The sequence below is a fragment of the Ovis canadensis genome, chromosome 3, assembly GCF_042477335.2.
Source record: "Ovis canadensis isolate MfBH-ARS-UI-01 breed Bighorn chromosome 3, ARS-UI_OviCan_v2, whole genome shotgun sequence".
Lineage (NCBI taxonomy): Eukaryota > Metazoa > Chordata > Mammalia > Artiodactyla > Bovidae > Ovis > Ovis canadensis.
This window is the reverse complement of record NC_091247.1, coordinates 19572671-19591109: the sequence shown is the minus strand read 5'-3', so window position 1 is coordinate 19591109 and position 18439 is coordinate 19572671. Positions and strand designations below refer to the sequence as shown.

General features: G+C 54.8%; 1 protein-coding gene across 6 annotated transcripts in view; it reads right to left on the bottom strand.

The window, feature by feature from the left end:
- Positions 1-6798: 6798 nt before the first annotated feature.
- The window catches only part of HPCAL1 (hippocalcin like 1), a 118209-nt gene continuing 106568 nt past the window's right edge, over positions 6799-18439 (bottom strand). For all 6 annotated transcript variants that reach the window (XM_069580194.1, XM_069580198.1, XM_069580196.1 and 3 more), the window contains 3 exons: positions 12804-13198; positions 9905-10010; positions 6799-7685 (listed from right to left, as the gene is read on the bottom strand). In XM_069580194.1, coding sequence (XP_069436295.1) covers positions 7588-7685; positions 9905-10010; positions 12804-13181 — 582 coding nt within the window. In that variant the 5' untranslated portion in view covers positions 13182-13198 and the 3' untranslated portion in view covers positions 6799-7587. The remainder of the gene's footprint in view (positions 7686-9904; positions 10011-12803; positions 13199-18439) is intronic.

Sequence of the window (18439 nt, the reverse complement as noted above, 5' to 3'; positions counted from 1 at the left end):
ACGGTGCTGGAGTCCCCACACAGGCCCCCACTAGGAGGGGCTCCTGGTCCAAGGTGAAGGCAAGCCAGGCAGGTCTTTATTCGAGTCACTTGGGGGCGTCTCAAAACGCAGATTGCTGGGCCCACGTCAGACAGGACAGGGGCTGTGGGACAACAGGTAACCCCCTGGGAAAGTAGAAGGTGCTGATGCTCCTTGTACCACAATAAACGCCAGGTGTAAGTTTTCACTGTGATGGATTAGGCCACGAAGCTATTAGAAGAAAACATTTGAAGTAAAAAATGTAGGGGGCAAAGGGGAAAAAAACACATAGAAGTAGCCAATTTTATTCATAATAAAAGTTCCAAAAAATCAATAAAAGAGGAACAATGCTGTAGAAAGTGGGCAAGATATGAACTCTTCACAGAAAACTTGAAACAAACCTTTAGAACTATGAGAATCTCAGCCATCAGTTTGGCAAAGATAGAATTCACTCCCCCAGCTGGGTAAGCGGGCAAGCTCACCCATGGCAGATGGGAAGGCAAGAATATGAATAAACTCTTGAGGGAATCTGGCAATTTGAAAAATTATCTAGGCTTCCCCGGGGGCTCTGTGGTAAAGAATCCGCCTGCCAGTGCAGGAGACACAGATTCAATCCCTGATCTGAGTAGATCTCACATGCCGTGGGGCAGCTAAGCCCGCGTGCCACAGCTGATGAGCATGTGCTTTAGAATCTGGGAGCCACAGCTACTGAGCATATGTGTGCTTTAGAGTTGGAACCACAACTGAGCCCACATGCCCTCGAGCCTGTGTGTCACACGAGAAGTCACTGCAGTGAGAAGCCCATCTCACCACAACTAGAGAAAAAGCCGGTACAGCAACGAAGACCCAGTAAAGCCCCAAACAAATGCACAATTAAAAAAAGAATCCACATTTTCTTTGCCCCAAGAATTCTAACTTGTAAGAAATCTCGGACATGGCCACTTACTAGACTTTTCATTGTAACAGTGTCTGTATAGCACATATGAGAAGCAAATGTGTGTTCACCAGGAGGGAACCATTGAGATGATCACTGGGACACAGCTGCTGCGAGACGCAGGGCCCTGCCAGAGCTGGTGGGGACCGTGGGTGTGTGGTGAGCTACTGTCTGTGCAAAGAGCAAACCAAACTTTGTGCACACGCATACCTACCTGCATATACAGAAACTTTTGGAAGAACTGACAGAGACGTAGTAGGAAAATGGAGGGCCTGAGGAGGCGAGTGCAGACTGACTTCATGCGCACTTTTATATGTGTCTATTGCTGACTTTAAAGGAATTATATAAAATATGCCTCCCAGGTGAGGAAACAGAAAAATCCTGTTATGTGGCTCCTGTGCCCATGAGCTGCTAAACAAGGGCCGGGGAGCTTGGTCGGGGTCTTGGGTGGGCTTGACCAAGGCCTCCTTGGCAACTTTTCAGGGTGAGGGGGCTCTGACTTGTGCCCACCCAGCTCTGGAGGCTAATGGAGACATCAGGGCCCCTGGGGATAAGGACTTCACCCCTGCCTCTCCCTCGCCCCCACCCCCGCCAGGGAGGGGGGCTCTGCCCCATCTGGAGTCACCCCCTGGGGCCAAGGTCAGACCTGAGTCTGCACCTAGACCAGCCTGCACTGCGACCCAAGCCGGAAGCCTGCGCACACACTACTGTCCAGGCCTTCGACAGCCCTCTCTAGCCTCCCAGCTGACCATCCTTGGTGCTGCACAGGCTCCACTCAGCCTGTCCTCTGTAGCTCTCTGCTCCTCGTACCCCTCATAGTGACCCTGAAGATGGTGACCTTGCATGTCTATGCAGACTCCATCCCTCTCTGTCAGGTTTTTTTAGGTTACTCTACTTGCTGGCTGGTCACCCTGTTATTTTATGTGACAACCCTATCAACAGGGATTCCAAGTCCTGGGCACCAGGAGCCCAGCTGCACCTTCTGTTTGCTGTGTCTCACGGAAAATCAGGTCACCCCTGGGCCTCAAGCTCTTCACCTGTCAAATGGGGCAGAGAGAGAAAGCTCAGATACGAATCTGGTCCCGGAGTTTCCTAAACCAGGCTGGGGGGTTTGCGCACTCAAGCCTAGACGGCCCTCCCAGCCACGGCCACCAGAGGGCAGCAGCGCCTCGTGCTTGAGACTCCTCTGTGGTCTTGCACTGCCACCAAGCTGTCAGGTCCTGCTTCCTTGATGGCTCAGTGGTAAAGACTCTGCCTGCCAATGCAGCAGACCTAAGAGATGCACGTTCGATCCCTGGGTCTGTAAGAGATGCACGTTCGATCCCTCAGTCGGGAAGACCCCCTGGAGGAGGGCATGGCAACCCACTCCAGTATTCTTGCCTGGAGAATTCCATGGACAGAGGAGCCTGGTGGGCTACAGTCCATGGGGTTGCAGAGTCCGACATTACTGAGTGACTAACACTAACATTTAGCCACTCGACAGATGCCACTGGTAGAGGCCTGACTGTGACAGGAGGGCTGTGGGCACTGGAACATCGCCCAGCTCAGAGGGAGATCCAGGGCCAGCCACACCGGGTATCTAGGCTCTGAGGCTCCAGACAGCTTGTCCTGGACCAGGCTGCTTCCCCAGAATCTTCCTGAGCACAGGTGAAGCCCCTCAAGGTGAGCCCAGCCTTCATTCCTGCCTCACACCCAGGGAAGAGCTGGTGGTCCCCCATAGCCTTTGTTCTCACCTCCTGCCTGTACCAGGTGGGTGATGCCCCCACCCTGGGCTCCTGAGGTGCCCACAGCATGCTTGGTGACACGGTGGGCCACCCCTCCCACCCTGGCTGTGAAGACAAGCCCTCCTCTCCCCCTATTGAAGCGCGGTGGTGTGGGAAGCCGAGGGGGCGCTGCCCTTATCTCCCCTCACCCACTGACCAGCCCTTGATGCCCAGCCCCAGGTCCTGCTTGTCCCCACACGTTGGGACCAGGGTACCAATGGCTGCTGGTGTGCCTCCCTCTCCATTTTTGCACGGCCCTGGGTCCATGCTTTTCCTACCCCAAGTGCCTGGTCCGACCCTGGCTCTGGCCCCCCTCTCTGGAGAAGCCGTGAGCTGTTCGCAGTCCTTGCTCTGAGCTAGACGGTCAGAGGGGCAGGTCTTGGCCCATAGGTATCCTTGCCCTCCCTTGAGGCCCTGCACCTGCCCGCCCCACCCCTCTGCCAGCTGACCTACAGGGTCAAGGGCAGCACCCCTGGCTCTCTGGGTCCCTGTTGCATGTGTCCAGGGTCATGTGGTTATCAGTGGCCAGGCTGGGACCTGTTCCTCTGCCTCTGTGTCCAGGGCCCACTGGGTGCAGTTCCAGACCATAAGGTGGGCCCCCAATACTGACTTAAAAAAAAATTAATTTAGTATTTTGGTGGTGCTGGGTCTTTGTTGCTACTCAGGCTTTCTCTAGTTGCAGAGGGCGGGGGGGGGGGTGGCGCCTCATTGCGGGGCCTTCTCTTGTTGTCGGGCTCAGCAGTTGTGGCACGCGGGCTTAGTTGCTCGGTGGCATGTGGAATCTTCCCAGGCCAAGGACTGAACCCACATCTCCTGCGCTGGCAGGTAGACTACTATCCACTGTGCCACTGGGGACTCCCCAACACTTACTCTTCATTCATTCACTCACTCATTCAGAACTTCTGGTTTCTTTGCCTTTTGTTTTAAGCTGCTCTGCTCAGCTTGTGGGACCTCATGACCCCAACCAGGGATCAAACCCAGGCCACTGCAGTGAAGGCCCAGAGTCCTAACTAGGAGGCCACCAAGGGAACACCCTGAGCAGCTAATGCCAAGCCAGGCTGGGCACTGGCTCCGGGGAGGGGAAGGGGTGAACTGCGAGGTCAGTTCAAGGGGAAGAGCGCTGTGAGCAAGGCAAGTGGGGGCACTGTGAAGGGTACCCGGGAGGGGTGGGGTGACCTTCTGGAAGAAAGTTTTCAGCTCCATTGGCATAGAGTCTTGAGAAAGGCACGACGTTCACGGAGGCCACAAGCTGGGGACAGGGTCCGGGGCTGCCCCCACTGTGAAAGCAGCCCGGGCTAGCCGGGGCAGGGGGCTCAGGTCCCTCCCCCACCCACCTGGAAGGAGCTGCAAGGCTGGCACCCGACACAGCCTCACACTGGTCCCCAGGGGCCACTTGCCTGCTGCTGATGCAGGCTGGACACACGGGACCCTCAACACCCAGTGTCTATGTGGGTTGTTCCTCGTGCACGCGTCCATGGCACTGCCCCGCAGGACAGACACATATCCTCACTGGACCCCCGAGTCCCACCGAGCCCTGCCTGCAGAAACCACACTGCCTGTCGCCCTGCACACACGCACACACACAGTGAAAGGGGCCACGTGGGGGGTGGGGGGTAAGATAATCTGACTGGTTCTCCTTCTGCCATTAACTTCCTGGGACCCGAGGGGTATGGACAGCTTCTAAGGGAGTCCCCGAGTCAGTGACGGGCCTGTGGGTGGTCCCTTCCCTTCCTTAGGGCAGGTCCTCATCACCGACGACTCCCTAAGGAAACACCATGACTTCTGTGAGCTTCTGTGAGCTTCTGTTGGGGCAGGGCCCACCAGGACCCCAGATCCACATCCTTCCCATTTGTGTGGAAGCACAGGGATGGTTATTTTATGTCTGTGTGGCTGGGTCATGGGTGTCCTGGCGGGTGGTTCGACGCTATTCTGAGTGTGTCTGTGAGGGTGTTTCTGGATGAGGTTAACACTGCATTAGCAGACAGTACTGTAGGGCTTCCCACCAGGGTGAGAACCTCATCCAAAGGGCCGACTAGAACAAGGGCTGAACTGAGGCTCTGTTCTCTGCCTGGCGGTCTTGGGCTGGGACCACGGGCTCCTGCCTTCAGACCCAGACTGGAACAAATGCCGTAGGCTCTCCTGGGTCTCCAGCTGGCCAGTCTTGGGACCATTCAGCCCCCATAATCCTATCAGCCAGTTCCTTACAATGCCTCTCTCTTTCCCATCCCCCAACCCAATCCCACCACCATATACATGAATAAGTATTCAGAGGGAGGCGCTTCCCTGGTGGCCCAGTGGTAAAGAACCCACATGTAGGAGACATGGGGTTCAAATCCTGGGTCAGGAAGATCCCCTGGAGAAGGAAATGAAAACCCACTCCAATATTCTTGCCTGGGAAATCCCATGGACAGAAGGAGTCTGGCAAGCTACAGTCCATTGTTGCTGCTATTACTGAGTCGCTCAGTCATGTCCGGCTCTTTGCGACCCCATGAACTGCAGCACACCAGGCTTCCCTGTTCTTAACTATCTCCTGGAGTTTGCACAAACTCAAGTCCACTGAATCACCGATATCTTCCAACCATCTCATCCTCTGTTGCCCCCTTTTCCTCCTGCCCTTAATTTTTCCCATCAAGGTCTTTTACAATGAGTCTGGTCTTTGCATCAGATGGCCAAAGTGTCGGGGCTTCAGCTTCAGCATCAGTACTTCCAATGAATATTCAGGGTTGATTTCCTTTAGGATCAGTCCGTGGGGTTGCAAAAGTGACTTAGCAACTAAACACCACCACCGAGGGAGAGAGAGACATTCTGTTGTCTGTTTCTGTGGCAAACTCTGCACCTGCAGTCACTCCCATCTATGCCTCGTTACTGGGCAATATCCTGTTAGCAGCACTGCAGCCTCCTCTGCACCCCTCATCATGGCACCATCAGATGCGGCCTCGTGGTAGCAAGTGCCCCAGGTCACCTGGCCTCCCGCTCTCATCCCATCCCTGTGGACACTGCCCATGAAGGTTTGGACTTGGCGATGCCATTGACCGCAAAAGCACTAGCAGACGGGGCTCACACTTTCTATCACAGGCATGGAGTCCTAAAAGATATTAAGTTGACTAAAAACAGCCAGTGTCTCTGCTGTGGGGCAGCCTACATGCTTGCCCACTTACCTCGACCACCTGCCTTTCTCCAGGTGAGACTCAAGAGCGGTCACCTGGCCCGTGGGCGGGTGTGACGGACACTGGAACCAGAACCTCAGTCCTGTCCACCCGTCCTGGTGGCACGCCCCCTGGGGGAGGGGCCCTTGTCACCCTGGGTGCCTCTAGGCACCTCACTCTCCAGGCCAAGGCATCGAGAAGCCTGGCCAGGGTGAGGTGGGCAGGAGAATTTTGGAAAGTTCTCTTCCCTTTTAAGGAAGAAATAAGCCAGGGCCACTTCTTGTCCTGTCTTGGAAGGCTCCCGTGTCAGCCTCACTTACCCTGCAGGGACCCCAAGGATTCAAGGGTGTGGACAGAAGCTGCCTCAGAGGCCAGGGGCAGGGTGGTGGGGCAGCGGAAAGAACCAGAACGTCCTTAGTGATGCCCCTCAGATGCAGTGTCAGCCAGGCTGACAAGGTGGTGCCCACCTTGCCCACAGTTAAGGCCCCTTCTGCTGCTTCTGAAACCAGAAGCATTTTGATGGCCACAGCCTGAGAAACCAGGCCTGCCCGCCCTCCTAGCCGGTGCGTATGCCCAGAGTCTAGGCCCTGTCATTGCTGGGGATGTGCAGTCTCACAACCTTGCTGATTAAACCATGGGGCTGGGCTGGGGGCGGGGGGCAGAGAAGCTGGGGGACGGAGGGAAGGAGGCAGAAGCCTGGCCATCAAACCCCCAAGAACAGTCATGTTTTATTTCCACGTATTTCTTGGCATTAGGCAGAGATGGAAGGAGAGGTTGCACAGGGTTTATAGACACAGTGATGGCCGCAGAGACACAGGGGCAGCCCAGTTTACAATGAGCAGCTGGACCCACAGAGGCCACCTGTCCAGAGAGCGCTCAGGCCACGGCAGCCGAGCCGGGGCTGTCGCAGGCCAACACAAGACTCAGACACCTCCTGTTTATTTGATCATTTTAATACAGGGAATGCCAGACCAATCAACAGGGAGGACAAGCCTCACAGAGACACCTGCGTTCACAACATGGACAGGAGGGTCTCCACAGCCCTGGGCATGCATGCATGTCCTTTGGAGAAGGGCAGATTGAGGGCATAAATACCACAAAGTAACCAGGCTCGGGGGGGCCGGGGGGTGGGAATCACAGGCCACGAGGGAACCACACTTCAAAGGCAATCAAGGCATTAAATACGGAACCTACACGTTACATTTCACATCACCGTACGTATAATTTATATATTAAAAGGAGACCACGGTATATATACGTGCAAGCGGTTTTGGTCGGAGGAAACAAACGAGCTGGGTGGAGCCATGCACGGGGAGGGCTTGCCCGTCTCCTCTCCCTCTGTTCTTGTCCCCATCTTTCCCACAGAGTCACCTGCCATCACAGATCAATCGGCTGGCCTTGGCGCGATCTCAGAAAGTCCCACTGGTATCCTTGGCGTGTCCTCAGGGCTCCCTGTGGGCTGGGAGGTGCCCCGAAAGTGAGGACACCATGAGCCCTGCACATAAACACATCCCCAGGATGTCATCCTGGAGGGACCGGGGCGGGGTGGGGGTGGGAGGAGGCCAGGTGAGGAGTGGGGCACAGCTGCCTGGCAGGCAGGTGCAGTGACGTGTTGCCTGGCCACCCCGGGAGAGCAGGAATGATTGAGGAGGCATCCACTTTTGCAAGCAAAGCTTAAATGGCAAGACAAGCCTGTGTTTCTCTGCACTGTCCAGACGCCAACCCCTTAGAACTGACTTGCACTGCTGGGGTCACACTGTAACAACCGGACGATGGATGGGTCGCTCTTGGCACCTTTGATGAATTCTTCCAGGGACAGTTTGCCTGCAGGAAGGAGGACAGGAGAAACAGGAGTTAGCCAATGCTCACTGTTTGCCACCCTCGGGAGAACACACGGACAGCTCCTGGGTTGGGGAAGCCTCCTGGGGTCCAAGTCTGGAGCCCTCTAGAGGCGGGATGCTGTCCAGGCTCCACGCGCTTTGAAGGCATTTCTGGAAAAACCCGTTTGGCTTTCACTGATCACGTGGTACTTCTCCCAAGATACAGATATGGGAGGGACCTAGGTTTGAAGCAGACCCTGCATTCTGGCAACCTGTGCCTTGGGGGAACCTCGGTCTCGCCTCTGTAGCTGTAAAACGAAATAGAGCCAGTGACCCCAACACAGGAGCTTGGGGCCATGCCCAGCACACTGGTGGGCACTTAGCTCTGCCTCCACAGGCAAGCGACCCACCTCTCCACGTCCCAGGGTCTTCATCTGTGTGGGGGGATCACAGCCATGCCTGTCTCAAAGGCGTGAACACCCCCAGAGCATCCCCAGCAGGAGACTAAACCACCCCAGGCAAAGGGATAGATTGGGAAGGGGAGCAGTCATCTCCCCGGCAGAAAAGGAGGCTCCTGGGATGATGCAGAGGACTACTGGGCTTTGTGACTGTTCATACGGTTAACGAAGACTTTACCCTGACCACTCAGGGCAAGGGGCTTCCCATGTAGCTCAGCTGGTAAAGAATCTGCCTGCAGTACCAGAGACCCGAGTTTGATCCCTGGGTCAGGAAGATCCCCTGGAGAAGGAAATGGCAACCCACTCCAATATCCTTGCCTGGAAAATCTCATGGACACAGGAGCCTGGTGGGCTGCAGTCCATGGGGATCGCAAAGAGTTGGGCACGACTGAGTGATTAACACTTACTCAGGGCAACGAGCTAATGAAAGCACTGGCCTCTCCTCTGGGCAGAAAGCGGGGCTGGCAAGGGGATGGGGGCCCCTGAGCACAGTCTGTCCGCAGCCATCAGGGTGCTCCTGGTGCTCCGCCAGACTCAGGACCCGTGGCCTCAGCAACTACCTGTGCTTTCTGAGGAGGGGCCGGGAAGGTGGGAAGGGTGTGGGGCAAACCCAGAGAAGGACGAGGGCTGAATTCTGCACACCCCTGCTTCACTCTCCTCTCCTCCAACACTGCCTCTCCTGCCCCCTCCCCAAGCTTCAGGGCCGATCCCGGGGCTCACAGGAGAAGTGCAGGCCCTGGTTCACGGACAGCCTGGGAAGAGGCACAGAGCTGAGAGGTCAGAGCAGATCCTCCGGATCCTCACAACCACAAGAGACTGAATTATTATCCCCATTTCACAGAAGAGTAAACTGAGGTTCGGAAAAGCCAAGACTGCTGGAACAGATCTATTGAATCCAAAGCCTGTGCCTTGCTACCCTGGAGGGTGGAAGACATGCTTTGTGAATCTGCCCAAAGGCCACACCAGGCGCAAGGCTGTCTTACGTTGATCGTGTTTTGAAAACTGTCTCCATGGGTTGATGTGCTTGCAGCCCCACCACGCCCCTCCCCTGCTGGCTCAGTCATTTGCCTTCATCTGCAAACAGCACTTAAAGGTTCGGCCAGGGAGTGGGGGGCTTTCCCATGCATTAACTTATTTTCAACCCCCAAGCACAGCGCAGCAGGTATTTTCTCTTTTTCTTTTCTAAACGCCGCGTTTCTTTATTCTTCAAAAGCAAATTTGACATGGCTCTGGGGCTGCACTTTGTGCGGATCCATCCTGTTTCATGGTTACCCTCCCTGGCGTGGACCCCAAAGAAGCTCACAGCCGAGGCAGAGAAGGAAACACAGGGCACGTCCTCCCTGCCAGGCTCCCATGGCCGTCCCCCGCCAAAACCCACCACTTCTGCTGTGGTGTGGTCCCACCAAGCCTGGCACAGCTGCTGCAGGCCAGCACCTTCCGACAGTCGCTGGGGCCACTGGGGCCTGGAGGAGGGATGGTGGGGGGCCATCCATCCATCTACCACCCAGGACACCTGATTCCAACCCAGGTGCCATGGGTACACCTGCCTCTTCTTCCCTGGGACACGCCCACAGGCCCACAGTCTCCCCATTCTAGAAGCGACGAGACTACCGCTCAGGGGGCAGGACACTGGTCTCCGAAGCCCAGCTCTCAGCATAGTTGCACTGGCCAGGGCTGGGCTAGGCAAGGTCCCAGAAGCTGCAGGGAAGGGCCCCAAACGCCTCTCTACTCCCGGCAGCGCGGCACAGACATGCGGGGGTCCTACCGTCATTGTTGGTATCCATCTGCCTGAAGATCTTGTCTGTGCGTTTCTCCGGCGTGGACTCGTCCTCTGGCATCTTCATCACGGAGGACACCATTTTATATATCGCCTGCAAAGGGCCACACAGACGCGTGTGCTTAGAGGTTCTGGGTGCTCCTGGAGGGATGGGGCACAGGCCAGATCTGCCCCCCTACCCTCGCCCACGGCAGGAGGAGAGGCTGGGCTGCCCACCAGCTCCAGGACCCTCCCCTCCTGGAATGTTCCAGGGTTTTCCCAATACCGTGCATGCATACTGCAGACAGCTCATGAGCAAAAGGAAGCCAGCCTCATTTATGTGAGGTTCAAGAGCAGGTGAAATGACCCACTCTGACAGCGGCAAGACTGGGGCTGTCTGGGGGCGGGAAGTGGGACAGCTCTCAGGCCTTCTGGAGGGGGGCGGCTGGGGACGCCCCTCACTCACTCGGCAACACGGACATGTGTGTGCACGGTGCATCACGCGGCACGCTTAGCCACAAATATTTGACTATGGGATTGCTGTACCTCGGTGAGAAGCAAGAAAAGCTAGCCTCTGCAACTCCCAGGGGAAACCACACCACCAGCCCCAGAAAGGACAGGCCCGGGGCCCATGGGTCTCTCCAGCAGGACCGAGAACCTTCTCTTCAGGATGCTGCCATCCAAGGGCTCGGCACCATGCAGGCCGTCTCTGTCCAAGAGTCCAGGCGTAGTGGTGTGTGCGTGTGTGTATGTGCATCAGTGTGTGTGTGTGTGTGTGTGTGTGTCCAGGGGGCCATGATGAAGCCGGTGACCAGCAGCTCATCAGAGTAACATGTGAGAATGAGGGGGCTGTACTACTTGGGATTCTATGTGGAAATGGCTTGACTGACTGATACTCTCATTCCTCAAACAACAGACCAAGAACAGCAGAAACCTGGAAGCTGTAATGTCTTAAAAAGCAGGTTTACAAAACCAAACCAGAAAGAATGACCCCAGGTGAGGCTTCTTGTATCTATTATACTCTGTACTCCTTGGCCCCTCTCCACCTGCAGGCAGGGGTGACAAGGCCTCACCGCACAGCAAGTGTGTCTTTCAGGGCCTCCTGGGACAGGCCTCCCTCCTGGGACAGGCCTCCCTCCTGGGACAGCGCCAGGCACTCGTCCGAGTGCAGAGAATGCAGAGCCAAGACCCTCCCTGTCTCTGCTGGGCTGTGATGAACTTGGAGCCCAGTCTGTTTTGATGAAGGTGTAGCAGCCAGGCATCCTGCTTAGCATCTGCCGACAAAGGGGGAAGGTGCTTAGGGTTTAGGAACTCGGTCTGGGGGCCTAGCAGCCACATCCCATCTGGACAGGAAGGCACCCCTTTCGGCTCTCACAGCTCTGCCGTGTCTGTAAGCTTTGGCCCAGCCAGTCTGCTTGGCCAGTGACAGAGGAGGGTGAGGGCCAGGAGGTAGGTCGGGACAGGTGATTCCCCAGAAGCAGATCTCTTCTTTCCACTACTGCTTGTCGCTAAGAGCCAGGATCAATGGCTGAAGGACAGTTTCCCTTGAACCTGTGCTGGTTTATTCTCATGCGTGCAAATCACCTGTTTGGGAAACGGGTCAGGCTACTTGCTGCTGATCAAGGAGCTCCTGAGTTTGATACCCTCTGTGTGTAGTTTAGTCCAGAAGTTTCTACTGTGTGGACTAGAGAACACCTCCTCTGAGGAATTCTAGAACTGAGTTCCCAGGCTCCAGGAGTGGGGGAGCAGGGGGTGGGGACCCAGGGAGCAGAGGCACCTGGGAACCTGGGGAAGTGAACAAAACTTGGTTTCTTGCCAGAAAACAGCTTCCCCTGCCAGAGTCATTGACAGGAGAGAAGAGCTTTCTGAAGTGGCGCTTCCTGGGCCAGAGCCTATTCCGTCACCACCAATGTCTCAGTCTGGCTTTACAACTGTGTGTTCCTGAGGACATGACAAGCTGTCTATTGCATTCTTAAATAGGGGAATATGGCAGTGCCTTTCGCAAGTGTCAAGGGTCCTCTCCTTTTAATTCCCAGCTCCGTTACTTTGGCCACCTTCGACTCATTGGAAAAGACCCTGATGCTGGGAAAGATTGAGGGCAGGAAGTGAAGGGGATGACAGAGGACGAGATGGTTGGATGGCATCACTGACTCAATGGGCATGAGTTAGAGCAAACTCTTGAGAGATAGTGAAGGACAGGGAAGCCTGGCATACTGCCATCCACAGGGTTTCAAAGAGTTGGACATAACTAAGCAACTGAACAATAACTGGTAACTCTCAGGAAATCATACCCCCGCACCACCACCACCCCAACCATACCTAGTCTCAGAGTTTGTGAAATGCTGAGAATGACACCCCCTCCCCTTAGAACTGGGAAGACCACAGCTCATCAGGTGCGTGTAGGCCAGGGCTTTGTACCACCAATGATAGGTAAACAATGGTCCTTCTCCTGCATTGGCAGGTGCGTTCTTTACCACTAGCTCCACCATAGCTCAGGCGGTAAAGAATCTGCCTGTAATACGGGAGACCCGGGTTCAATTCCTGGGTTGGGAAGATCCCCCCTGGAGAAAGAAATGACAACCCACTCCAGTATTCTTGCCTCGAGAATGCTATGGACAGAGGAGCCTGCAGGCTACACAGTCCATGGCGTCGCAAGGGTCAGACAGGACTTAGCGACTAAACCGCCGCTGCCACCATCTGGGAGGCCCAACAGTGGCTTGTCTCATCACCATCTAAGGGCCCGCTGGTCAGGTGACAGTCAGTCATTTTCTGAAGGGCAGGATAGAGGGGCAGGCAGCCACGTGGCCCCGAAGGTCCAGAGGCGGGCCGAGGAGTCGCGCATGGTCCCCGAGTGAACGCGGTCTGCTGAGGCCCCGCCCCCGGTGCCAGCCCCGTCCCCCGGGCGCACCTGCACGATCTCCAACATCTCGCTGCGGCTGATGTAGCCGTTGCCGTCGAGGTCATACATGCTGAAGGCCCACTTGAGCTTCTGCTCCAGCTTGCCCCGCGAGGTCACGCTCAGTGCAATGATGAACTCCCTGAAGTCGATGGTGCCGTCGCCATTGGTGTCAAAGGTGCGGAAGACGTGCTCAGCGAACTTGGAAGCGTCGCCGTAGGGGAAGAAGTTGGCATAGATCTTCTTGAACTCGTCCACGGTCAGGTGGCCGGTGGGGCAGTCCTTGAGGAAGCCCTTGTACCACTCCTGCAGCTCATGGTCCGTGAACTCCGTGTTCTCCCGCAGGTCCTGCAGCACTTCCGGTCGCAGCTTGCTGTTTTGCTTGCCCATGGCAGCCGCGGGGACACCTGCAAGACAGAGGCCGGGCTGGAGATGGGGTGGACAGGGTGCAGGGGAGGGCTCCCCACCTCCCACGGCCACCCAGCAGGTCGGAGGACTGTCCCCCGAGTGTCCCCCACCAGTGGCCCGAGAGGCCTGACTCCAGCCATCACGGTGATGAGCTGTCCCCAGTGTGTGTAGGACCCCCGCAGGGAGGGGGACCCCGGAGGGGAGGGGGACCCTTAGTCTGTGTACCACGAGGAAGGTTGGGTGCTCCAGTGGAGTCAGGACCGGCCGCCTCGCACTGCAAGGTCTATCCTGACCTCCAGAATCGGAAACGTGGAGAAAACGGCCACATAAAATGAACAGGAATGAGGCCCTCATCGAGTGCCCAGCAGGGTTTGTACAAGACTGGAGGCTGAAACCCTTCTACTCATCACCCTCATCAACTCCCAGCCAAACTGTCACCCTGACTGCAGCGCACGCCCTGTGTTCTGAGCATTTCTTTCCTCTTTCAGGCACTGCATTCTGATTTTATCCTTAGAACAGGCATCCAGAAACTTTAAAGGAATCCCTTCTTGTTTGGCCTCTGAGAAACCCTGTGGTTGGGAGCACTGTGTGGATCTGGAATTAGCACCAAGAGGATGTAGCCAGTGTGCATAGTAAAGTCCCAGGCAACTGAAGGCATGCAAACGTGTGCTCTCCATGGAGTTTTCCCCTAATGCCTGCACAGAAGACTGACCCTGCATGCACGCTACATCGCTTCAGTCGTGTCCGACTCTTTGTGACCCCATGGACTGTAGCCCGCCAGGCTCCTCTGTCATGGGATTCTCCAGGCAAGAATACGGGAGTGGGGTGCCATGTCCTCCTCCAGAGTTTTGCAGCTCCAGGATCGGATCCACATCTCCTGGGTTTCGTGCATTGCTGGTGGACTCTTTTATCACTGAGCCACCAAGGAAGCCCTTTTGAAGCATACAGGACAGAAAATGAAAACAAAGGGTTTTCTGGCTTCCCTGGTGTCTCAGCAGTGAAGAATCCCCCTGCCAATGCAGGAGACACAAGTTTGATCCCTGGTCAGAGAAGATCCCTCATGCCACAGAGCTCTGTGCCACAACTACTGAGCCTGTGCTCTAAAGCCAGGAGCTGTGACTACTGAGCCCACCTACCCGAGCTACTGCAGTCTGTGTGCTCTAGAGCCCGCAACAAGAGAAGCCTGAGCACCGCCCCTAGAGAGTAAGTCCTGCTCTCTGCAACTAGAGAGAAGCTGGAGCAGCAATGAAGACCCAAACGCTGCCGCTGCTGCTAAGTCACTTCAGTCGTATCCGATACTGTGTGACCCCATAGACGGCAGCCCACCAGGCTCCCCTGTCCCTGGGATTCTCCAGGCAAGAACACTGGAGTGGGTTGCCATGTCCTTCTCCAATGCATGAAAGTGAAAAGTGAAAGGGAAGTTGCTCAGTTGTGTCCGACTCTTCACGACCCCATGGACTGCAGCCTACCAGGCTCCTCTGCCCATGGGATTTTCCAGGCAAGAGTACTGGAGTGGGGTGCCATCGCCTTCTCCCGAAGACCCAAATAGCCAAACATAAATAAAATTATAAAACACACACAAAGGGTTTTCCACCCTCGTCCCAGAGGTAACCACCTTGAACTGCTTTTTTTCTTTTCTTTTTTTTTTAAACATCTTATCATCTTAAAAAAATTTTTTTTTGGCCACGCTGCAGTGTGGGGGATTTAGTACCCAACTAGGGGACTGAACCTGAGCCCCCTGAACTGGGAGCACAGAGTCTTAACCACTGGACCGCCAGGGAAGTCTCTTGAACTGCTTCTTAACATTTATGAATCCTAAACATTATGTACCGAACCCCCATTAGGAAACATATTCAATGCAGTTCACATATTTTCCCTGGCAGTCCCTCTTTCTTCAGTTTCTTCCCAGGTTTTGTTAGTTTTATACATATCACTGTTTTTACTTTATGACTTTTTAAGTTTACATACATTTAAATTTACAGAAATTTAAATTATAGAAAATTTTCTTTTCTAAACCCCAGGTTTGGGGGGGGAATTGGGAAGATCTTTCAAAATTACAAACATGTTGCCATGGACACAACAACCCTACTTTTAGAAACACATCTAGAGATGCTCCCACCTGTGCAAATAGCTTGTGTACAGCACAACCACTTCCAGGCTTCCCCAGTGGCTCAAAGGTAAAGAATCCACTTGCAACTCAGAAGACACAGGAGACCCTGGCTTGATCCCTGGGTCGGGAAGATTCTGAGGAGGGCATGGCAACCCACTCCAGTATTGCCTGGAGAGTCCCATGGACAGAAGAGCCTGGTGCTATAGTCCATAGGGTCTCAAAGGGTCAGACACGACTTAAGCGATGTAGCACAGCACGCAGACCACTGCCTGCACTATTGTCTGTAATAATGAACAACCCAGACATCTGTCATTGCGACCAATGCGAAATAATCTTCAAGATGTATTTTTAAGTGAAAAGAAAAGGTGCAGGATAGCATGCAGTTTGTTACTGTTTGTAAAAAAAGAGAAAATCTATGTGTGTTGTTCATACTCGGAATGACTTCTTGGGAAATGATAACATTGGCCACAGAAAGACAAGGGTCATGTGGCGAGTTTTTACTGTAAATCTTTTTGTAACTTCAAATGTATAACTCTGTGTAGTTTTATTCAAAATTAAAATAAACACATAAGAATCTTCTATGTCTCAGTCCAGCAACATGACAGGGATCTCTTGATTCTCTGGGAGATTAAGTTATTAATCCCCCTTTTAATCTCCCTCTCCTCCCCTCCCCCTTCCACATGGGCTTCTGTCCTGCGTGGGAACCATGACTTTCACAGGGTCAGGGTCTACCCTCTCCACTTTCCGTTCTGCTTTACCTATTGGTTGAGCCTCATAAGTGGAAACCAGCAAGTCACTATGTAACATGGTTGTCAGTTTCCACTGGCCCCCAGCCCCTTCCACCCCCCACAACCCTACTCCCACCCCAGGGCTCCCAGGCTCGACCTAAGACACCCTGCAGACTGCACACATCCACCTACGTATTTCCTGCACTAAAACGCTCATCTGTGATCCTTTGCTCAGTTCAGCTGCTCTCAAGGCTTTGTATTTGCCACGCTCCTCTCAGTTGTGAGTCTCCCAGCCAACATCTGCAGGGAGGGAGAGCTGTGGTTTGTCTCAGAGGTCTCTCCTTCTGCCTCCTGCCTTTGGCTTCCAAGGCAGCCACCCATGTGCAGAGGGGGCTGCGATGTGGAGGATCTCACCGCACCCACCCACCCTCACTCTTCACTCCTTCCGCTGAGACCTGAGGCTGTTCTGCTGGCGGCGAGCGTCCACATGTCCAGAGAGGTCAGCGGAGAGGGCCAGCTGCTGTCACAGACTGAACTACTCCCTACAAATTCACACGCTGACCTCCTAACTCCTGGACCTCAGGATGTGGCTGTATTTGGAGACACACCCTCAGAGTGATCATTAAGATAAATGAGGCTATGGGAATTCCCTGGCAATGGTGAAGACTCTGCACTTTCCCTGCAAGGGGGCGGGGGGCAAGATCCCTGGTCAGGGAACTAAGTTCCCATATGGTGCAGTCTGGCCAAAAGAATTTAAAAACCAATCTGACTGGTGCCCTTGAATAGAGGAGCTTGGGACACAGACCCAGAGGAAAGGCCACCTGAGAAGAAGAGAAGAAGAAGAAGACGGCTGTCGATGGGCCAACGAGAGAGGCCTTGGAAGGAGCCAGGCCTGCTGACACCTTGACCTCAGATGTTCAGCCTCCCAGAACTGTGAGAGAATACATTTTTGTTTTTGAAGCTGTCCAGTGTACAGTGCTAAGACAGCTGCCCGGGGAACTGAGCTGATAACACGTGGCATCGGTGTCTGTGGGGCAGAACCCCATGCTAGGGGCCGTGTGGTTCCAAAAGGCTTAACTCCTGACCTGCCAGCATTGGGGACAACCACAAGAAGGTCCATAGACGTGGGACACTTTTGTTTTTAATCAGACACCTCGCCTGTATTCGTCCCGCTTCACCAGGGAGGAAGCCGACCAGGAGGATCTGGCGGCAAAGCCGGCCCTTGGACCCGATCATATGGCCCCGTCTCACAACTTCCTGGGGGCAGCAAGGGGAGGAAGGGCCTGGGGAGGGTGGGAGGACAACATGGTCATGAACGTGGCCTTGCTGGCCACCTTGATAGTCAACGCATCGTTTCCCTAAAGCATTCCTTCTCTTTTCATCATGGAAACGAGCCACCTCTGGGAAGCTCCGGGCTCTGAGAGCTCAGGGTCGGTCCTTTCACATCTTTGTTTTGTTTTTTTTTTTTTTTCCCTGCACTGCACAGCCTGCAGGATCTTAGTTCCCTGAGCCTGGATCGAACCCTGGGCCCTGGCAGTGAAAGCACTGAGCCCTAAACATTGGACTGCCAGCAAATTCCCAGGATCAATCCCTTTAGAATCCATTCGCCTCAGTGAAAACCAAACCGCTGCTCAGAACCATGGTATGAAATGGCCTCAGAACATGTTGGTGATTTGTATTCTTTAAGATCCACATGATGCCAAACTCCTAATTCCTCCTCCGCCTGATGTTAACAAATGCTTATGGAGAGGAAGGGACCATATCGGGGATGGGACAAGGACGGTCATCACAACTGCTAGGAGGTGACGGCCAGGGGCTCCGAGGTCTGCCTGGGAAGGCTTCAGCTTTCCCAGCCCTTCTCACGTGTCCCCATAGGCAGACATGCGAGGCTTTAGAGTCCTCTTCCTTCCCTCGGCCTGGCTCAGAGTGGGCATCAGTGTGGGAGGAGTGGGTCTTCCCGCCGTGGTGGTGGTGGTCCTGGTTGTGTACACAGATGTACACACACCTGCTAACACTGGAGGCAAGTAAGTGTGTTAGTCACTCAGTCATATCTGACTCTTTCTGACCCCATGGACTATAGCTTGCCAGGCTCCTCTTTCCATTGGATTCTCCAGGCAAGAGTACTGGAACGGGTTGCCATTTCCTTCTCCAGGGGATCTTCCTGACCTAGGGGTCGAACCCAGGCTTCCTGCACTGCAGGCAGATTCTTTACTATCTGAGCCACCAGGGAAGCGGTTTCTGGCAAAGCTGGCATTCTAGCAGAGCCTGGATGCGTCCTGGCCCCTCTGGGGGGAGCAGCTCAGGGGGGCCCTTCCTGAGGGTTCTGGGGCTCACTGGATGGCAGGACCCTGAGATGGGCGTATCAGGCATGGATCCTGCCTTTGAACAGAGTTCCTCAAGGC